This window comes from Salmo salar, chromosome ssa16, assembly GCF_905237065.1.
Source record: "Salmo salar chromosome ssa16, Ssal_v3.1, whole genome shotgun sequence".
Classification (NCBI taxonomy): Eukaryota; Metazoa; Chordata; class Actinopteri; order Salmoniformes; family Salmonidae; genus Salmo; species Salmo salar.
The window spans coordinates 42496383-42517554 of record NC_059457.1 but is presented as its reverse complement, the minus strand read 5'-3'; the positions used below and the strand labels follow the sequence as shown (position 1 = coordinate 42517554).

At 42.0% G+C, this 21172-nt stretch overlaps 1 protein-coding gene across 4 annotated transcripts in view; it reads left to right on the top strand.

The window, feature by feature from the left end:
• Positions 1 to 21172, top strand: part of arid3a (AT-rich interactive domain 3A) — a 59411-nt gene that overhangs the window by 9203 nt on the left and 29036 nt on the right. For 2 of the 4 annotated variants that reach the window (XM_014149309.2, XM_014149310.2), the window contains 2 exons: positions 14188 to 14918; positions 16776 to 17058. In XM_014149309.2, coding sequence (XP_014004784.2) covers positions 14569 to 14918; positions 16776 to 17058 — 633 coding nt within the window. In that variant the 5' untranslated portion in view covers positions 14188 to 14568. Of the gene's footprint in view, positions 1 to 1065; positions 1487 to 7628; positions 7812 to 14187; positions 14919 to 16775; positions 17059 to 21172 lie in introns of those variants that run through there. The other 2 variants (XM_014149312.2, XM_014149311.2) reach the window with 2 other exon arrangements.

The following is a 21172-nucleotide window of genomic DNA, read 5'->3' as shown; positions in this document are numbered from 1 at the left end:
AAAAAAAAAAGAAGAATTTCAAGTTAGGATAGCCTGAACATGTGAAAGTTGGTTTGGTGTCTGTTGCTTGGTCAGTAGTTGTGGTCAGTATTTGTGGTATTTAGTGATCAATAGTTGTGGTCAGTACTTGTGTGGTTATGGTCATAAGTTGTTGTGGTCACTCGATGTAGTCAGAAGTTGTGTGGTTGTGGGCAGAAGTTGTGTGGTTTTGGTCATAAGTTGTTGTTGTGGCCACTCGATGTGGTCAGAAGTTGTGTGGTCAGAAGTTGTATGGTTGTGTTCACTCAATGTGGTCAGAAGTTCTGTGGTTGTGGTCAGATGTTGTGGTCTGTAGTTGTGTTGTGGTCAGTTGTTGTGTGGTTGTGGTCACTAGATGTGGTAAGCAGTTGTTTGGTTGTTGTCAGATGTTGTGTTGTGGTCACTATCTGGTCAGAGGTTGTGTGGTTGTGGTCAGCAGTTGAGTTGGTCAGTAGTTGTGTGGTCGAAAGTTATGTGGTTGTGGTTACTAGATGTGGTAAACAGCTGTGTGGTTGTGTACAGAAGCTTTGTGGTTGTGGTCAGAAGTTGTGTGGTTGTGGTCACTAGATGTGGTTGTGTTCAGAAGTTGTGTGGTTGTGGTCACTAGATGTGGTAAGCAGCTGTGTGGTTGTGTTCAGAAGTTGTGTGGTTGTGGTCAGCAGTTGTGTGGTTGTGGTCGGAAGTAGGGCTGTGGTGGTCACGAAATTTCGTCAGCCGGTGATTGTCAAGCAAATAACTGTCGGACTCACGGTAATTGACCGTTAATTAAGCATCTCCTGGCTTCCACACATAAATCCATGTCTAATAAATCCATGTAATATAGCCTACACCTTGACAATAAATCCATAATTTATTTTAGACTGGTCTAAAGAAGCATGATATGAAGAAAATGTAGTCTATTTCAGAAGAAAAGAATAGCATACTCTGAGTTGTCCTGATGTGGCTATGCCAAATGGCTGTGGGATACACTAGTTCATTAAGCAAACAAGATTTGCTTATAATTCAGTGGCATTATTTTATATTATTTTATAGTATAAAGAATACAATTAAACAAAGCTATTCTGTGTTGAGCGATTAACAAAGAAATAGATACTCGTATATGCTTAATTTCGAGTTCCTAATGTAAAATGCTGACCACAATGGGCGCCTCAGCGAGCGTCTGCGTGGCCAGGCGCTAAAATAGAACATATTTCTATTTGTGACGCTCAACACTCTGCAAGTCCGGCCTCTCCCATCTCCTCGTTGGTCTTTAGGAGCATATACCCACATGGGTGATTGAAAGGTTAACTGACATCCACACTCCAGTCCTTTGTAGTAATGCAATGTAAAGTTGGTTGCCAACAGCCACATAAAGTCCAAAGAAGTAAAAAAGAAGCCTGAGGAAGGAGGAGAGATGACAAAATGGTAAACCGAATTCCTTTCTCATCTGTGGATTAATTGTCGAAGAAGAGGACCTTGTGCATTTCAGGTAAAATAACAACTCAATGTCTATATCCCAGCACAAATTAGCTAGCAACAGCAAGCTAGCTAGCTAAATTGCCATAATTGTTTAATGCTTTTCGACCTGTCTCCAAATTAATATAATTGGTTCAGAGTTTTTTTTGATATTTCAACCTGCGTGTCCTAATCGTGTCTGGTTGTGGGGTAGTTTCCTTAGACATTTTAATGGGGAAGTGTTGTGAGTTTCCTTGTTTTCAGCTGTTACTTTGCCAAAACCCACATTCCTAAGTGTCTTCCTGGCATGGAAGCATTTTCTTTTTCTCCTGCCAAAAAAATAAGAAAATCACTACATCACTCTTTTAGTCTGAGACATGGGGGAATCCCGGCCGGCTGATAGTGACATACTGTAGGTGGAATGGAGCCTTGGTCAGGGTCTTACTGTGAGTTGTCACTAGTTACCACAGCCACAAAGTAAGAAACCCCGCCTATTATTACAATTTATCTTCTTAATCTGATTTTAAACCTAACCTTAACCACACTGCTAACCTTAAAGCTCATTTTTGTTTTTATGAGTTAGTACAATATAGCCAATTTTAACTGTGGCTGTGGTAACTAGTGGAAACCCTTGCTGTGTGAAGAGCCATGTCATTTGTCCACCAATGACATCAAATCAAGTTTATTTATATAGCCTTTCTTAGATCAGCTGATATCTCAAAGTGCTGTACAGAAACCCAGCCTAAAACCCCAAACAGCAAGCAATGCAGGTGTAGAAGCACGGTGGCTAGGAAAAACTCCCTAGAAAGGCCAAAACCTAGGAAGAAACCTAGAGAGGAACCAGGCTATGAGGGGTGGCCAGTCCTCTTCTGGCTGTGCTGGGTGGAGATTATAACAGAACATGGCCAAAATGTTCATAAATGACCAGCATGGTCAAATAATAATAATCACAGTAGTTGTCGAGGGTGCAACAGGTCAGCACCTCAGGAGTAAATGTCAGTTGGCTATTCATAGCCGATCATTGAGAGTATCTCTACCGCTCCTGCTGTCTCCAGAGAGTTGAAAACAGCAGGTCTGGGACAGGTAGCACGTCCGATAAACAGGTCAGGGTTCCATAGCCGCAGGCAGAACAGTTGAAACTGGAGCAGCAGCACGGCCAGGTGGACTGGGGACCGCAAGGAGTCATCATGCCAGGTAGTCCTGAGGCATGGTCCTAGGGCTCAGGTCCTCCGAAAGAAAGAGAGAATTAGAGAGAGCATACTTAAATTCACACAGGACACCGGATAAGACAGGAGAAATACTCCAGATGTAACAGACTGACCCTAGCCCCTCGATACATAAACTACTTTCAGCATAAATACTGGAGGCTGAGATAGGAGGGGTCAGGAGACACTGTGGCCCCATCTGATGATACACCCGGACAGGGCCAAACAGGCAGGATATAACCCCACCCACTTTGCCAAAGCACAGCCCCCACACCACTAGAGGGATATCTTCAGCCACCAACTTACCATCCTGAGACAAGGCAGAGTATAGCCCACAAAGATCTCCGCCACGGCACAACCCAAGAAGGGGGGCGCCAACCCAGACAGAAAGACCACGTCAGTGACTCAACCCACTCAAGTGACGCACCCCTCCTAGGGACGGCATAGAGGAGCACCAGTAAGCCAGTGACTCGGCCCCTGTAATAGTGTTAGAGGCAGAGAATCCCAGTGGAGAGAGGGGAACCGGCCAGGCAGAGACAGCAAGGGCGGTTCGTTGCTCCAGTGCCTTTCCGTTCACCTTCACACTCCTGGGCCAGACTACACTCAATCATAGGACCTACTGAAGAGATGAGTCTTCAATAAAGACATAAAGGTTGAGACCGAGTCTGCGTCTCTCACATGGGTAGGCAGACCATTCCATAAAAATTGAGCTCTATAGGAGAAAGCCCTGCCTCCAGCTGTTTGCTTAGAAATTCTAGGGACAATTAGGAGGCCTGCGTCTTGTGACCGTAGCGTACGTGTAGACCAAATCGGAAAGACGGGTAGGAGCAAGCCCATGTAATGCTTTGTAGGTTAGTAGTAAAACCTTGAAATCAGCCCTTGCCTTAACAGGAAGCCAGTGTAGGGAGGCTAGCACTGGAGTAATATGATACAAATTTGGGGTTCTAGTCAGGATTCTAGTAGCCGTATTTAGCACTAACTGAAGTTTATTTAGTGCTTTATCCGGGTATCCGGAAAGTAGAGCATTGCAGTAGTCTGACCTAGAAGTAACAAAAGCATGGATTAATATTTCTGCATACTTTTTGGACAGAAAATTTCTGATTTTTGCAATGTTACGTAGATGGAAAAAAGCTGTCCTTGAAACAGTCTTGATATGTTTGTCAAAAGAGAGATCAGGGTCCAGAGTAACGCCGAGGTCCTTCACAGTTTTATTTCAGACGACTGTACAACCATCACGATTAATTGTCAGATTCAACAGAAGATCTCTTTGTTACTTGGGACCTAGAACAAGCATCTCTGTTTTGTCCAAGTTTAAAAGTAGAAAGTTTGCAGCCATCCACTTCCTTATGTCTGAAACACAGGCTTCCAGCGAGGGCAATTTTGGGGCTTCACCATGTTTCATTGAAATGTACAGCTGTGTGTCATCCGCATAGCAGTGAAAGTTAACATTATGTTTTCGAATAACATCCCCAAGAGGTAGAATATATAGTGAAAACAATAGTGGTCCTAAAATGGAACTTTGAGGTACACCGAAATTTACAGTTGATTTGTCAGAGGACAAACCATCCACAGAGACAAACTGATATCTTTCCGACAGATAAGATCTAAACCAAGCCAGGACTTGTCCGTGTAGACCAATTTGGGTTTCCAATCTCTCCAAAAGAATGTGATGATCGATAGGATCAAAAGCAGCACTAAGGTCTAGGAGCACGAGGACAGATGCAGAGCCTCGGTCTGATGCCATTAAAAGATCATTTACCACCTTCACAAGTGCAGTCTCAGTGCTATGATGGGGTCTAAAACCAGACTGAAGCATTTTGTATACATTGTTTGTCTTCAGGAAGGCAGTGAGTTGCTGCGCAACAGCTTTTTATAAAATTTTTGAGAACATTGACATGTATTTTGTGTGGACAACTGCCATTTCAGTTGAATTGCAAGTCAGAGTGCCAGTCATCCAGGGCTATCCTTGCATGTCTCTGCCTGGATAACAACACAGCTTCACATGTGTAGGTGTCCATCAAGGAGTTTATTTGCGCTTGTTATAGAGCCCCACAGTGGAGATGTCATAATACCCATAAAATCTAGTGGTCAATGCTAATTGATGTAGACATCATGCAAAACTCAAAACCGTGCCAGATATCTCTAGTTGCCACCATTGCTAACAGGTATTGCATACATTTAAACTTGCACAAGACAGTTCACAGAATTGTCAATTTAAACAAATGTAGCCAATTTATTCATTACTACATTTATCTAACATTAGATAGTTAATCCAGAGATTCTTACTTTTGCCTCAATTCGGCAGTCTCGTCCAGATCATCATGTCATTTGTAGTTCTTTATGATAGCCACATTAGCACCTAATTTGCATTTCATTTTTGGGGGTGAATATATTTATAATAATCACCTTGTCCTAGAAAGATTTACATGGTTATCAGAACAAGCCTCCACAAAACAGAGCCCTGTCATCACTTTCGCCGAAGTCGGTCCCTCTCCTTGTTCATTCGGCGTCACCGGCCTTCTAGCCATCGCTGATCCACTTTTCATTTTCCATTTGTTTTGTCTTACACACCTGGTTTCAATTCCCCAACTACTTGTTCATTATTTAAACCTCTGTTCCCCCATGTTTGTTTGTGAGTAATTGTTTGTATGTAATACAGTCTGTTATTGTGGGCTTGCATTTTTGCGTTGTATTTTGAGTAAATACATTTTTTACTCATATCTGCTCTCCTGCACCTGACTCCTTCACACCAGCTCACACAGACTTTATTACAAGCCCTTATTTTTTTTTATTTAAGTAGGCAAGTCAGTTAAGAACAAATTCTTATTTGCAATGACATCCTACCCCAGCCAAACGATGCTGGGCCAACTTTTTACAATGACGGCCTAAGAAGAGTGGGTTAACTGCCTTGGTCCGGGGCAGAACAGATTTTTACCTTGTCAGCTCGGGGACTCGATCTAGCAACCTTCTGGTTACTGGCCCAGTGCTCTAACCACTAGGCTACCTGTCGCCCCTAAGTGTTTCTAAAATCCCTTATGGGGAAAATTAAATGTGGAGAATTTAATTTATTTGCCAAAGAAAACAAGTGAAAAACAACAATACAGATAAAAACAAATACATTTTTAAAAAAAACAGTGTTGTTGGAAGCCCAATATACAATACATAAATACAAAAGGTTTGTTAAAACAAATAATAAAACGTACTAATTATAAGTGTATTGATCAGTAATCACGATTTTGTTTAAATGTGTGTGTGCATGTGAGTGTGTACGAGTTAAGCTATTTGGAGGAAACAACACAATATATTTACAATATTTCTTACTAGTGAAAACAGTAAAGTTTGATTTTTTTTTTACATTTAAAGATAATTTGTTTATCTGGAACCATTCAGAAAATGTGGCCATGCCTGAGTTGGCTTCATTAATTAGTGAATCAAAATTCTTGTGTGATAAAATCAAATTGGTATCCTCAGCAAAGAGAATGGGAAGTATGGTAGAAGACACAGCAGCAAGGTCATTGAAATAGATTAGGAATAACAAAGGTCCAATTATCAAACCCTGTGGCACGCCGCAGGATATCTTGGCCCAGGTAGATGCACACTCGTTTGCATAAACAAATGGTTATCTATAATAAATTATGTATGTATAATCATGAAATGCGTAATAATGCAATTTCGAAAGTCATATTTCATGATCAACCGTTTCAAACGCTTTGGATACATGTAAAAAGATGCCAAGAGCGTATTCATTGTTAAGGGCTGTAAATATTTTATACAGAAGTTGCAAAAGAGCCATATCTGTGGAGTAGTTTTTACGAAAACCATATTGGTGCTCATATAGAATGCAGTGTTGATTTAAATGTTTCAACATTCTCTTATACACCAATTTTTCTAGGATTTTAGAAAAACACGGTAGTACAGATATTGGCCGATAATTTGTAAAAGATCTTGGATCCCCAGTTTTATAGATGGGGATAACTTTGGCAATTTTAAAATCTTTAGGAACAATACCATAGATTTGGTGAAGATATACATTAGAGGCTCAGTAATCAAGGAAGACACTGATTTCTCCAAAGAGGCACCACTCTCATCATGACCTGCTGCTGATATCTTTAAGTTACCAATTACCTCCATCACCTCCATTACATCAGGAGGGTCAAACTGAGCAGAGAAGGGAATTGTCCCTTAATATAATCCAAGGGACTTCCATGAGTATTTTATTTTTGTTTTTATTTTTGTATTTTTTTACCCCTTTTTCTCCCCAATTTGCGTGGTATCTAATTGGTAGTTACAGTCTTGTCTCATCACTGCAACTCCCGTACTGACTCGCGAGTGACGAAGGTCAAGAGCTGTGCGTCCTCCGAAACACAACCCAACCAAGCTGCACTTCTTCTTGACACAATGCCCACTTAACCCGGAAGCCAGCCACAGCAATGTGTCGGAGGAAACACCGTACACCTGGCGACCGTGTCAGCGTGCACTGCGCCCGGCCCGCAACAAGAGTCGATAATGCACGATGGGACAAGGACATCCCTACCTGCCAAACCCTCCCCTAACCCGGACAACGCTGTGCCAATTGTGCGACAGAGCCTGGACTCTAACCCAGAATCTCTAGTGGCACAGCTAGCATTGCAATGCAGTGCCTTAGACCACTGCGCCACTCGGGAGGCCCCATTTCCATCAGTTTTGCTAATTTTCTTTGACAGAGATGAACCCACATTCACAAAAAAGTTATTAAATTCACATTAAATATCATCAGGATCACTATAGGTCTTATTTCCAAAAATAGAGATGGGATAGTAGTAGGTGCCTTTTGTCTTATTCAACTGTTGATTAAGGATTTTCCAACTACTTTATATTATTTAAGGTTTCTTGGAATTTGTTAGTCAAATATATTTTTGGGGATATCCAAAGTAGGTGAGTAAATTTGTTCTTATACTTTGTTTTCAGATGTAAGTGTGAGGTCCTTTTTTACAAAGAATTGAAAACATTTATGAACAAAAATGGACACTCATCCTCCCACTCCTGATGTTCTACACTGGTGAACAGCATTATAAGGAGACATGTCATAAAGCATGGTTGTCTCTTCAGTCAACCATGTTTCTGAAAGGGCAACAATGGAGATTTTTAGAAAGACTGCGAAAGTTCACATGAAAGGTAGGAAATAAGCATTTCTTGGAATCAGATAAACTGCTATAAAGGTTGTTAAATTTCTTAACATTATATTAATCGCAAGTGATAGACTTATTTCTGGTCAATTTCAGGAAGTTTGAATCAATCATTATATCTATTGTTGGCTTCATTATTATCTAATGGGTTAAAGACCATGTTATCTGGGTTGATATCCTGCCCAACTAAGAGAGATACACAGTCGGAATAATCCAGAGAGTGAAACGGAAACATGTCCAATACAACCATACATTTGTGTTAGTTTTATCAATAGGGGTGCACTTCCTATGGAATGCACTTGACACAGTCCACATAACACCACTGAAGACTTCAGAGGGTTATGACGTTTTGAGCAATGTGTGTTTTTGGTCATGAGGTTAGGTGAAACACATGAACAAATTATAGTAAATATACAGTGCATTCGGAAAGTATTCAGACCCTTGACTTTTTCAACATTTTGTTACGTTACAGCCTTATTCTAAAATGTATTGTTCCCCCCCCCTCAATCTACACACAATACCCCATAATGACTAAGCAAATGTTTTTTTATATTTTTAATTTTAGCAAATGTATAAAATAAATAAATATCACATTTACATAAGTATTCAGACCCTTTACTCAGTACTTTGTTGAAGCAACTTTGGCAGCAATTACATCCTCGAGTCTTCTTGGGTAGGACGCTACAAGCTTGGCACACCTGTATTTGGGGAGTTTCTCTCATTCTTCTCTGCAGATCCTGTCAAGCTCTGTCAGGTTGGATGGGGAGCGTCACTGCACAGCTATTTTCAGGTTTCTCCAGAGATGTTTGATCGGATTCATGTCCTGGCTCTGGCTGGGCCACTCAAGGACATTCAGAGACTTGTCCCCAAGCCACCCCTGCGTTGTCTTGGCTGTGTGCTTAGGGTCATTGTCCTGTTGGAAGGTGAACCTTCGTCTGAGGTCATGAGCGCTCTGTAGCAGGTTTTCATCAAGGATCTCTCTGTACTTTGCTCCGTTCATCTTTCCCTCGATCTTGACTAGTCTCCCAGTCCCTGCCGCTGAAAAACATCCCCACAGCATGATGCTGCCACCACCATGCTTCACTGTAGGAATGGTGCCAGGTTTCCTCCAGATGTGACGCTTGGCATTCAGGCCAAAGAGTTCAATCTTGGTTTCAGCAGATCAGAGAATCTGGTTTCTCATGGTCTGAGAGTCTTTAGGTGCATTTTGGCAAACTCCAAGAGGGCTGTCATGTGCCTTTTACTGAGGAGTGGCTTCCATCTGGCCACTCTACCATAAAGGCCAGATTGGTGGAGTGCCGCAGAGATGGTTGTCCTTCTGGAAGGTTCTCCCATCTCCACAGAGGAACTCTTGAGCTCTGTCAGAGTGACCATCGGGTTCTTTGTCACCTCCCTGACCAAGGCCCTTCTCCCCCGATTGCTCAGTTTGGCCGGGCGGAAAACGCCCCAGATTCCTCTAAATTTATAGTAAGGAGATCATTGGATTACGATTTTTCTGAATTTTGACCAAAATAATTTATGGCTGCCTTTGCAGATCAAATTTAAGATTTGGGCCACTTTTCGCATGGATTGTGGAAGAGGTTGGTGGAAAGTACGTGTGGCACTTTCTGAAGGATTTTGTTGTTAGTGTAATGGGCTCAATAAAGGCAGTGTTATTCTCTCCAAGGTGACAGTTAGTCTAGCGGTTAAGAGTGTTGGGCCAGTAACCGAAAGGTTGCTGTTTCAAATCCCTGAGCTGACTAAGTGAAAATCTGTTGATGTGCTCTTGAGCAAGGCACTTAACCCTAATTGCTCCTGTAAGTCAACCTGGATAAGAGCATCTGCTCTGGATAAGAGCATCTGATTATTATTATTTGACCATGCTGGTCATTTATGAACATTTGAACATCTTGGTCACGTTCTGTTATAATCTCCACCCGGCACAGCCAGAAGAGGACTGGCCACCCCTCGTAGCCTGGTTCCTCTCTAGGTTTCAGCATTGCTTGCTGTTTGGGGTTTTAGGCTGGGTTTCTGTACAGCATTTTGAGATATCAGCTGTTGTAAGAAGGGCTATATAAATACATTTGATTTGATTTGATCTGCTAAATTACTCAAATGTAAATGTAGGTAAGAAGTTGAGGAATGTGACAGAATACCATATAGTCAAGGCCAACGCCATTGACCAGCTTTCTATAAGAGGGCCATTACGGTGGTTATCTACACTGAACAAAAATATAAACGCAACATGTAAAGTGTTGGTCTCGTGTTTCATGAGCTGAAATAAAAAATCCCAGAAATGTTCCATATGCACAAAAAGCTTCTTTCTCTCAAATTTTGTGCACAAATTTGTTTACATCCTTGTTAGTGAGCATTTCTTATTTGCCACGCTAATCCATTCACCTGGCAGGTGTGGCATATCAAGAAGCTGATTAAACAGTATGATCATTACGCAGGTGCACCTTGTGCTGGGGACAATAAAAGGCCACTTTAAAAAATGCAGTTTTGTCACACAACACATTGCCACAGATGTCTCAAGTTTTGAGGGAGCGTGCAATTGGCATGCTGACTGCAGGAATGTCCACCAGACCTGTTGCCTGAGAATTTAATGTTAATTTCTCTACCATAAGCTGCCTTAAACGTTGTTTTAGAGAATTTGGTAGTATGTCTAACCGGCCTCACAACCGCAGACCACGTGTAACCACGCCAGCCCAGGATCTCCACATCAGGCTTCTTCACCTGCAGGGTGGTGCTGAGTATTTCTATCTGTAATAAAGCCCTTTTGTGGGGAAAACTCATTCTGATTGGCTGGGCCTGGCTCCCCAGTGGGTGGCTCCCCCACCCATGGCTGCACCCCTGCCCAGTCATATGAAATCCATAGATTAGGGCCTAATGAATTTATTTTAATTGACTGATTTCTTATATGAACTGTAACTCAGTAAAATCTTTGAAATTGTTATATGTTGCGTTTATATTTTTGTTCAGTACAGTCTGAAAAAGGCCTCCCAAATGTCCAACTGTATTCTGAGCAAAAATGGAAATGATGTCAAGAAGTGGTCCATAGTCTCAGATATGTTGGAGAGATCCCTACACACTTCCGAACTCAACTAGCTCTTTTCTGTCCATTACCGGCATGCCGGTTAAATATACATTGCACATTTCAAACGTTACCAATGCACAATTTCAATGCTCTGTACTGGTCTTGTTTATTCTTTAGGAGACTACAGTTGAATATTGGAGCACCCCTTATGTGAGGTGGCAGAGACCCTTTATCACTTTGGAATTAGACCCTTAGCGCTTTCCTTATCTCTTTGTCCTGTTTGTTCAGACCTCGCAATCTTCCACCCTCACCCCTCCCTCAGTCTCTGTGCCAGTCGGTAAGTAAAGGATTAACCCAATAACTCATCATTCGTCCCTTATCCTTCATTTAAACCGTCTGTCCACTAGATTGGCTTCGTGACAGCTCCCCCCTCATCCAGTTTCATCTAGCCTACACCAATAACCCTAAGGTCAGATCACTTATGGGTGTCCATTGCTTTGGTTTGAAGCCAAAAGACTTTTGAGAGGAAAGTCATATGAAATGTAAACGGGTTGCAATGATAAAGTGGTTGACTTAAGGTTGTGGTTCACATTGTGTGTAGTGTAGTGAAGTTACTCAATTTGCCCTGGCCGTTCACCACCAGTGGGTTGTGTCTACCTGTGATGCAAAGTAGCTTGTTTGCTCTACAATGCTTACCACACTACACATCAGTATTGCATAACACAGAGAAAATATCATTCCTATGTGATCAGGCTTGTTTTTTCTGTCCATGGCTAGAAACCTATTTTTCAGCCCGTTAGTCTTGGCATTAGAAACTGAGTTAGTCACGACATCATCAGCAATTATACCATCACATGAATCATAGACATAAACTACATAGTCCCAAAGTTGTTGATATAATGGTGATTCATATGATGCAACGCTTCAATGTTCCCTATTAACATTCAGAATGATGAATGGATGACCAAACACATAGTCCTCATTCCTCCCTCTATCTTGCCATTTCTGTGGGAAATCACAGGTGTTGGACACCAAAAAAGGCATTTGAAGCAGAGGAACCACAAACACCTCCCCCAACTAAATGTATTTTGTTCAGGAACAGGAAAGCAGTTTGCTGTTCTGCCATGGTCTGTCTGTCATGGAATATTTCCAAATATAGGGAAGCACATTTTGTGCACCATTGTTGAAAACAGCTGTCGTGAAGCTTAATCACTGGCTTATGAAATTTTATTGTGAAACATTGGGTGCAGCAAATTGGCATAAGATAAATAATTATGGTGCAATGCATCCGACTGTTGGATGATTCAACATGTCTGTTTAACTTGATATTATTTTAAATGTAATATCAACATAGCATTTTTGGTCCATAGCCTGTAATCTTACAGACCAGAATATGCTAACATGTAAATGTCTTGTTTTATGGTTGCAATGAACAGACAATAGTCTTGTTACCATAGTGCAATAAAAGCTGATACAATATGATATGATGTCATATTGCTACTATTTTGGATCCAACAACTGGAGTGACATAGTTGCTCTCTGTGCCAGAAAATTATATTGAGTGAGTCGATATTGAATGACTCACCTCCACTAATAAAACTGCTCATCTTGTGGTTATTTCTTGCACGTCTTCTGAAACACAAGCCCATGGAAGTGACACGTTTTGCCAGTGCCGTTTTTCTTTTGCCAGTGCCGTTTTTGCCAGTGAGTAAAGAAGCGTCATGAACACTATCATGGCTGGAGTCATAGGCCTAGGGTCAAAAGTAGTGCATTATAGTTATAGGCTAGCTAGGGTGTCATTTCAGAGGCAACCTAGTCTGTTCAACACCTGCTTGGAGAATGTGTCTTCATATCCCTGTCAGTGTGTGCTATCGATTCAAGAACACTGTGTTAAGCTTATCTTTTTTCTGACCTAGATGTGACCCAGGTCTTATTCAATCGAATTGTAGACCTTTCCCCTTATAGCATGTACTAGGTCTTTCTAGCTTACATTCATGCCAAGTTTGACATGCCTTCTTATGAATTGCTCTGGTGTGAGTCACTTGAGAATAGTACAAAAAGATCATGGTCATCCTAGAACATGCTCTGAGCAACATTTTCTACAAATTGCATAGTAGTCATGTTAACCAGGGCTGTTCAGTGATGAGTGCCATAGATTTCCCCCTTATATTTGCATTTCTGACTGAAAAAAAAGATGTCTGACTTATGGGTCGTTCCACGAATACGGTGCATTTTACGTTCGTTAGACACAGGCGGCAGCGTAGCCTAGTGGTTAGACCGTTGGACTAATAACCGAAAGGTTGCAAGATCGAATCCCTGAGCTGACAATGTACAAATCTGTCGTTCTGTCCCTGAACAAGGCAGTTAACCCACTGTTCCTAGGCCGTCATTGAAAATAAGAATTTGTTCTTAACTCACTTACCTAGTTAAAAAAATTATGTTAAATAGTTCAAATACATCTATGCTCTAACTCATTCATACTCATTTGGATCAGGGCCAAGACAGGCCCCCCCCCCAAAAAAAAATTGCAAAAAGAGCAAACATTCAGTATTGGACAAACATAAGACGTGGAAAATTTGTACAATTGCAGGAAATGAGCTTAAAAACGTCAACATTTTCCCTTCGCTCAATGGCATAATGTATAGAATTGCAGGAAATAAGATTTGAGTAAAAAAAATTTTTTGAAAGGTAATTTTTTATTTTTTTATGTGATTTAATGATTTATTCCCATTTGTCCCTCAGGTTTAAGGTCAACCCTGTAACATTTTAATATGGTAAAACTATTCCTTAAAAAATATATCTAAATCAGAACATCTAAATCAAATTGAACATCTAATTGTCAAATCATATTGTGAAAGCAGTTTGCTGGTTCTACTCTTTTTGGCTATTTTCTGGTGTTTTGTTGGGAAAATTCAGTGTGTTGAGCATAACACTTAGTGGGCACACAGTGTGTGTGTTGTGAAATCTGTACTGAATGTATTGTAATTTTTTACAAATTGTATAACTGCCTTAATTTTACTGGACCCCAGGAAGAGTAGCTCATGCCTTGGCAGCAGCTAATGGGGATCCATAATAAATACAAATAACTCGTCAACCCTGTTACCCATAGAGAGATTGGCTAGAAGTCTTTTAACAAGTAAAAAAGGGAAATATATAGAAAATAGTTTATCTATGTAACACACTTGTTACTATTTTTACTTTCTCCTTGAATACTTTTTGAATTTGACACATCAACTGAAACCAGCATGTAGACTGTCTGCAACCAACCAACCATATTGGCTAACCAACATGAGAAACAATGTTGAAGCAGTGGCTAGAGCTTTTTCTCACGTTCGTCTCTTTCCCACAGGCCCTGGTAAAGCCATTACGGTGTGGTCCACATAGAGATCTTCAGCCGCTAGTGTCTAAGTACGGCGCTCACAGGGACTCTCCACTGGCCTTCCCTTCCCTGCACAGAGAAACAGTACTAGAGACTTCTGGCTCAGGAGCTGTGGACAGTGTCCGAGTGAATGTTTCATTGCTCTAAGAACCCCTCCCGCACTTCGAGGACCTAACTTACCTACCCGTCAAGAGAGCGCTCCTGCCGCTGAGTTAGCCGGTCAGGCATTTCATCCAGCCCCTCAGCATCAGGACTTAGCGAGGCGGCAGCCCCCACCAGCCCCTGTGACTGGAGCTATTTAGGGGGAGGAGGGGAAGGAGACCCCCAGCCGGTGCATCACTTTCCCTTGAGATGAAGCTTCAAGCCGTGATGGAGAACCTGCACAGGCAGCAGAGGGCCAAATTGCTGATGGAACTGGAGCAACAGCAGCTGCAGCAGGACGGCGCTCCGCAGGGTCACGGCCGGACCACCGCTGGCGTTGGGGACCAGCTGATGGGAAGCCCCGCCCCGGAGTCAGTGCACGCCCAGATGGCGGCCCTGGCAGCCATGAGGGCGGTGGCGGCCGGGCTGCAGAGGGCCTCAGACAGCCCCATGTCAGAGCGCAGCAGCGGGGGAGAGGACGAGGAAGAAGAGGATGATGACGAGGAGGAGGAAGGGGAGCAGTACAAAGATATGATGGGCTCTGAGGAAGAGGAGATGATGTGAGTAGGACTGCCTCATGCGTATACATGCTTATACCGGGCCAGTATCCGATAGGTCGCTAGTTTGAATCCCCAAGCCTTAACCCTAATAAATCACTCTGGATAAGAGTGTCTGCTAAATGACTAGCCTTGAATGTCTGACTGGGTGCTTTGCTCTGGTCTAGGGTTTTGTTTGACCTTTGTAAGTTAATTAAAATGTTCCCAATTTTCACCATTTAGCCAAGCCTATATACTGTCACGCAACACCTTTTTAAAGTTTCAATAGTGTATTAGCTAGCTTTCCATCAAAATAATCATTGCCCTCGTAATTTCACGAGTGCTTACATAAGTTTTATTTAAATGTTTTACCTTTTATTTATACAGGTAAGTCAATTAAGAACAAATTCCTATTTACAATGACGACCATGTCCAACACATCAATTAACAACAATTACACAACACACATCGATATACTCATCAATTACACAATACACATCTATATACTCATCAATTACACAACACATATCTATATACTCATCAATTACACAATACACATCTATATACTCATCAATTACACAATACACATCTATATACTCATCAATTACACAATACACATCTATATACTCATCAATTACACAATACACATCTATATACTCATCAATTACACAATACACATCTATATACTCATCAATTACACAATACACATCTATATACTCATCAATTACACAACACACATCTATATACTCATCAATTACACAATACACATCTATATACTCATCAATTACACAATACACATCTATATACTCATCAATTACACAACACACATCTATATACTCATCAATTACACAATACATATCTATATACTCATCAATTACACAATACATATCTATATACTCATCAATTACACAATACATATCTATATACTCATCAATTACACAATACATATCTATATACTCATCAATTACACAATACACATCTATATACTCATCAATTACACAATACACATCTATATACTCATCAATTACACAATACACATCTATATACTCATCAGTTACACAACACATATCTATATACTCATCAATTACACAATACATATCTATATACTCATCAATTACACAATACACATCTATATACTCATCAATTACACAACACATATCTATATACTCATCAATTACACAATACACATCTATATACTCATCAATTACACAACACACATCTATATACTCATCAATTACACAACACATATCTATATACACATCAATTACACAATACACATCTATATACTCATCAATTACACAATACACATCTATATACTCATCAATTACACAACACACATCTATATACTCATCAATTACACAATACACATCTATATACTCATCAATTACACAATACACATCTATATACTCATCAATTACACAATACACATCTATATACTCATCAATTACACAACACACATCTATATACTCATCAATTACACAATAAATATCTATATACTCATCAATTACACAACACACATCTATATACTCATCAATTACACAACACACATCTATATACTCATCAATTACACAATACACATCTATATACTCATCAATTACACAATACATATCTATATACTCATCAATTACACAATACATGAAAGCAAACGCAAAACATGAAAAGCAAAACACGAAAATCAAAACACAATAATATGAAACAAACACATTCTTTAGTAAAAAGGCCCTCTAACATATGCCTGAATTGCCCTAGAGGCACCAAATCCAGCAGCTTTAAGGACTTTTGGAGATCATTCCAAGTCACCCAAATACCAGTACATTGGTATATACCAGTATGTGTACGGTGTTGTAACTTGGCTGGCATGGCTCTTTCTCTCGGCGGCAGAAAGCAGAAGTGGGATGAGGAGGACTTTGCGGGGGAGATGGAGGAGGACTATGAGGACGAGCTGGTGGACGAGGGGCTTCCCACGGGCCGGGAGGCGCTGGCCTTGCTGCTGCCCCACCGCCAGCTGCACGCCCATTCCCAGCTGCTGAATCAGGCCCGGCCCCGCACCGGGACCCGCCCAGACCAGGAGCCCAGAGTGGCCATCCTCCCCCCACACGGATCCCACAGCCAGCTGGGCGGCCAGGACCACGGAGACTGGACATACGAAGAGCAGTTTAGACAGGTAGGCCCCGGGGGGGGTTATAGTGGGTAGGTACATGTAGGTAGGTATTCTCAGTTGTATGGTGTCATCATACACAGCGGGGGTGACTTCCTGCTTCCAGACATCAACGGAAGACAATATTTGCCAAGAATGCCACTATTAGCTCTTCAGTTCGGCTCCAATTTGAAACCTCCCTCCCTTGAGGCATGCTCACATTGGAAAGGGTCTTAGGAAATGTGAATGCTGTTGATGTAAGCAGGAAGTCGCCTAGCTGTGTATGATGTCATATTGCTGAGTCTACCTTTAACCCTCCTTAGCAGGCTCATATTTACTGTAAACACTGCATTGGTTTTGATATAGTTTGGAGACCCTGTTGAAATTGTTGTATAGATACAGTGGGATTGTTTTTATGTGAAGGATTTCCGTTGTGAGAAGCTGTGTTCAAGCATAGCGATAGGGCTATGTTGAGGTGGACCAGAAAGAAGAGAACATAATACACTGAATACATGTATGTTTCCATTGTAGCTAATGCTAAAGGTTAGGTTAGCTAATGCTTAATGTTAGGTTAGCTAATGCTAAAGATTAGATTAGCTATTGATAAAGGGTAGAAGTGGAAAAAGTATAGGTTAAACATGTGAATTGCATTATTTAAACATAAATTATAATATCTCTTGTGTGAAAACAAAGTTCAACCAACCATAAAATATACCTAGCTGCTATATGCACATTTTACATAAGCCAGCCTCTGTAAAATGCTGCCTCAGGGCGTTTTTGAAAAATAGGGAAATGCAAGTTAAATGTTTGCTACACATATTGTCGTTTTTACACAGACTTCGGAAGTTATGTAATAATGACAATATAATTTCGATACTTGCGTATTTGGTGAAATTATTTAATACATGGGTCTCTCTGTTAAGAGACCCAAGGCAAAATGTATGAAATTGGGCATGTTCTAGCATGTTCTACCACATGTTATCATGATATGTCAGCGTTGCCGTAACAATCTGAGTTATATCATGGTTACCCCAGAATCTATATTATATTGTTGACAGTTATATAATCAATAACTGGGCGGCAAGTAGCCTAGTGGTTAGAGCGTTGGACTAGTAACTGAAATGTTGCAAGATCAAATCCCTGAGCTGTCAAGGTAAAAATCTGTCATTCTGCCCCTGAACAAGGCAGTTAACCCACTGTTCCTAGGCTGTCATTGAAAATAATAATTTGTTCTTAACTGACTTGCCTAGTTAAATAAAGGTTAAAAAAAAAAGAGTTCCAGTACAGTACCTTGTCCATTCAGATAATGTTATGCAATCCAGTGTTAATGACTCACTGCGGAATTCAGTTTATTTCTCTGCATAATTCCCACCTACACGGAACTCTGTAAGGAACATGAACTCAAACTTGATGTATTTTCCACCTTCATTTTTATGTTATACAAACACATGTTAAATGTGTTTTCTTGTTGATAGTAGCTGAGTAGAAGTGCTGTTAAGGTCTGGCATGTGCTTCTCCATGGGGAGGAAGGGGTTAAGACTGTACCATTTATTTTGGGCAGGTGGGTGGAGGCAGTTGGAATGTGCCTGAGGGAGAGTGCTAATCTGGCCATTCAGGACCCAGACCCTCTCAGAAATGTTGCATGTCTCTATCAGTCTGTCAGTTGGAACCATTCCAAACAGAAATGTTAGCCCTGCATTAAAAACTAGACATTCAGGTAAGTGCTAGATGACAGCCAGTGTATAACTGCTTTTAGCCAGACCTGGCCGTGCAGCCTAGGAGTGTATCATCTTGGCTGTGGAAAGGTCAGACTAAATTAGCCCACATGTGGTGGGGACGGAGTTCTGATTAAAAATGTGGTCATCAATTAATCAAAATTTTGAGGCGAGGCAGGTTGCCAGTAGCCTCTGATAGAAGATATCTGCCGGCGGCATAAGTTGGCAGCTGAATTACAAAAAGGATTCGTTGGGTGGATATCAAATTATACCAGCAGTGGATACTTTTTTGCCAACGAAACTGATTTGCCCCTGGTAGAGTGCCATTTGAGCTGTGTTATTTTAGTGACACCCATCCCTACCCCCTGGCGCCTGTACATACACCTGCCCCCTGATATTTTGTTATGGCAGCACTTCTTTTATTACTACCCGGACCTCTTTCCATTCACTGTTGTTTACTCCATCAAACACATGAGGGAGGATCTTTTTCTTTTTTCTCTCCCAACCTGTAGGCCTACATGTATCTGTTACAGTTCAACATCTGATAAGGCAGAGGTCATCATACCCGTTCGTTATCACAATAACATGACACGAGAATCTGGTGCTTTCTGGGCTAGCCTACTTCTACTGATCAGCACTGTCCAAAATGTCACCCTATTTCCTATTTGTGATGTTTTATTTGTGCTTTCTGTGTGTGTGTGTGTGTGTGTGCGTGCGTGCGCGTGCGTGTGCGTGTGTGTGCGTGCGTGCGTGTGTGTGCGTGCGTGTGCGTGTGCGTGTGCGTGTGTGTGTGTGTACAGTGCATTTGGAAAGTAATTAGACCCCTTGACTTTTTCCACATTTTGTTACGTTAAAGCCTTATTCTAAAATTGATTAAATAGTTTTTTTCCCCTCAGTAATCTACACACAATAATAAACCCCATAATGACAAAGCAAAAACAGGTTTTATACCTTTTTGCAAATGTATGAAAAGGACATTCAGAGACTTGTCCTGAAGCCACTTCTGCCTTGTCCTGTTGGAAGGTATATGTTCGCCCCAGTCTGAGGTCCTGAACGCTCTTCATCAAGGATCTCTCTGTACTTCGCTCCGTTCATCTTTCCCTCGATCCTGACTAGTCTCCCAGTCCCTGCCACTGAAAAGCATCCCCACAGCATGATGCTGCCACCACCATTCTTCACCGTAGGTGTCACGTCCTGACCAGTATAAGGGTTATTTGTTATTGTAGTTTGGTCAGGACGTGGCAGAGGGTATTTTGTTTATGTGGTTCGGGGTGGTGTTTTATGTAGTAGGGTGTTTGATTTATTATTTCCGGGTTTTTGGGGTTATGTTCTAGGTTTGTATTTCTATGTGGTCTCTAGTCTTTCGTATTTCTTTGTCTAGTTTATTGAGAGTCCTATATATGGGTATGTGTTTGGTTAAGTGTTTGTGGGAGATTGTTTCTTGTTTTGCATGTGTGAGCCTGACAAGACTGTTTTGTTGTTCGTGCGTTCTTTGTTTGTTATTTTGGTGTTCTCTTGATTTAAAATAAATACAAGATGAGCATCCACATTCCTGCTGCGTTTTGGTCCTCCATTCCCGACGACAACCGTTACAGAATCTCCCACCAAATAAGGACGGAGCAGCGGAGGAAGGAGCAACGGAGGGACGATCGTGAGAAGTGGACGTGGGAGGAGATTATGGCCGGAGAAGGTCCATGGAGGAAGTGGAGCGAAGACAGGGAACGCTACAGGGGAACACGACTGGCATTTAAGCCCGAGAGGCAGCCCCAATAATTTTTTTGGGGGGGCACACGGGTAGGTTGGCTGGGCGAGGATTGAGCCCCAGGCCAAATCCCCGTACCTTTTCTGGGCAACCAGTGACTGGACAGGTCCCGTGCTTCGGGGTAATGGGTACTGTGGCGAGGCCAAGTATTTTTAGGCCGGTACGCGCAATACCAGCGCCCCGCATTTGCCAGGGGGAAGTGGGCATCCAGCCAGTAAGAGTGATGCCAGTTCTGCGCTCGAGACCGCCAGTACGCCTCTACGGTCCAGTGCGTCAGCCCTGTCCGACTCGTCCTGTTCCCGCTCCCCGCACTAGCCCTGAGGTGCGTGTTCCCAGGCTGATACCTCCAGTACCAGCACCACGCATCAGGCTTCCAGTGCGTCAGCCCTGTCCGACTCGTCCTGTTCCCGCTCCCCGCACTAGCCCTGAGGTGCGTGTTCCCAGGCTGATACCTCCAGTACCAGCACCACGCATCAGGCTTCCAGTGCGTCAACCCAGTCCGACTCAGCCTGTTCCCTCTCCCCACACTAGCCCTGAGGTGCGTGTTCCCAGGCTGATACCTCCAGTACCAGCACCACGCATCAGGCTTCCAGTGCGTCAGCCCAGCCTCGAGAGTTCGGCAATAGTGTGCAGTCCAGAGTATCCGGCAACAGTGTGCAGTCCA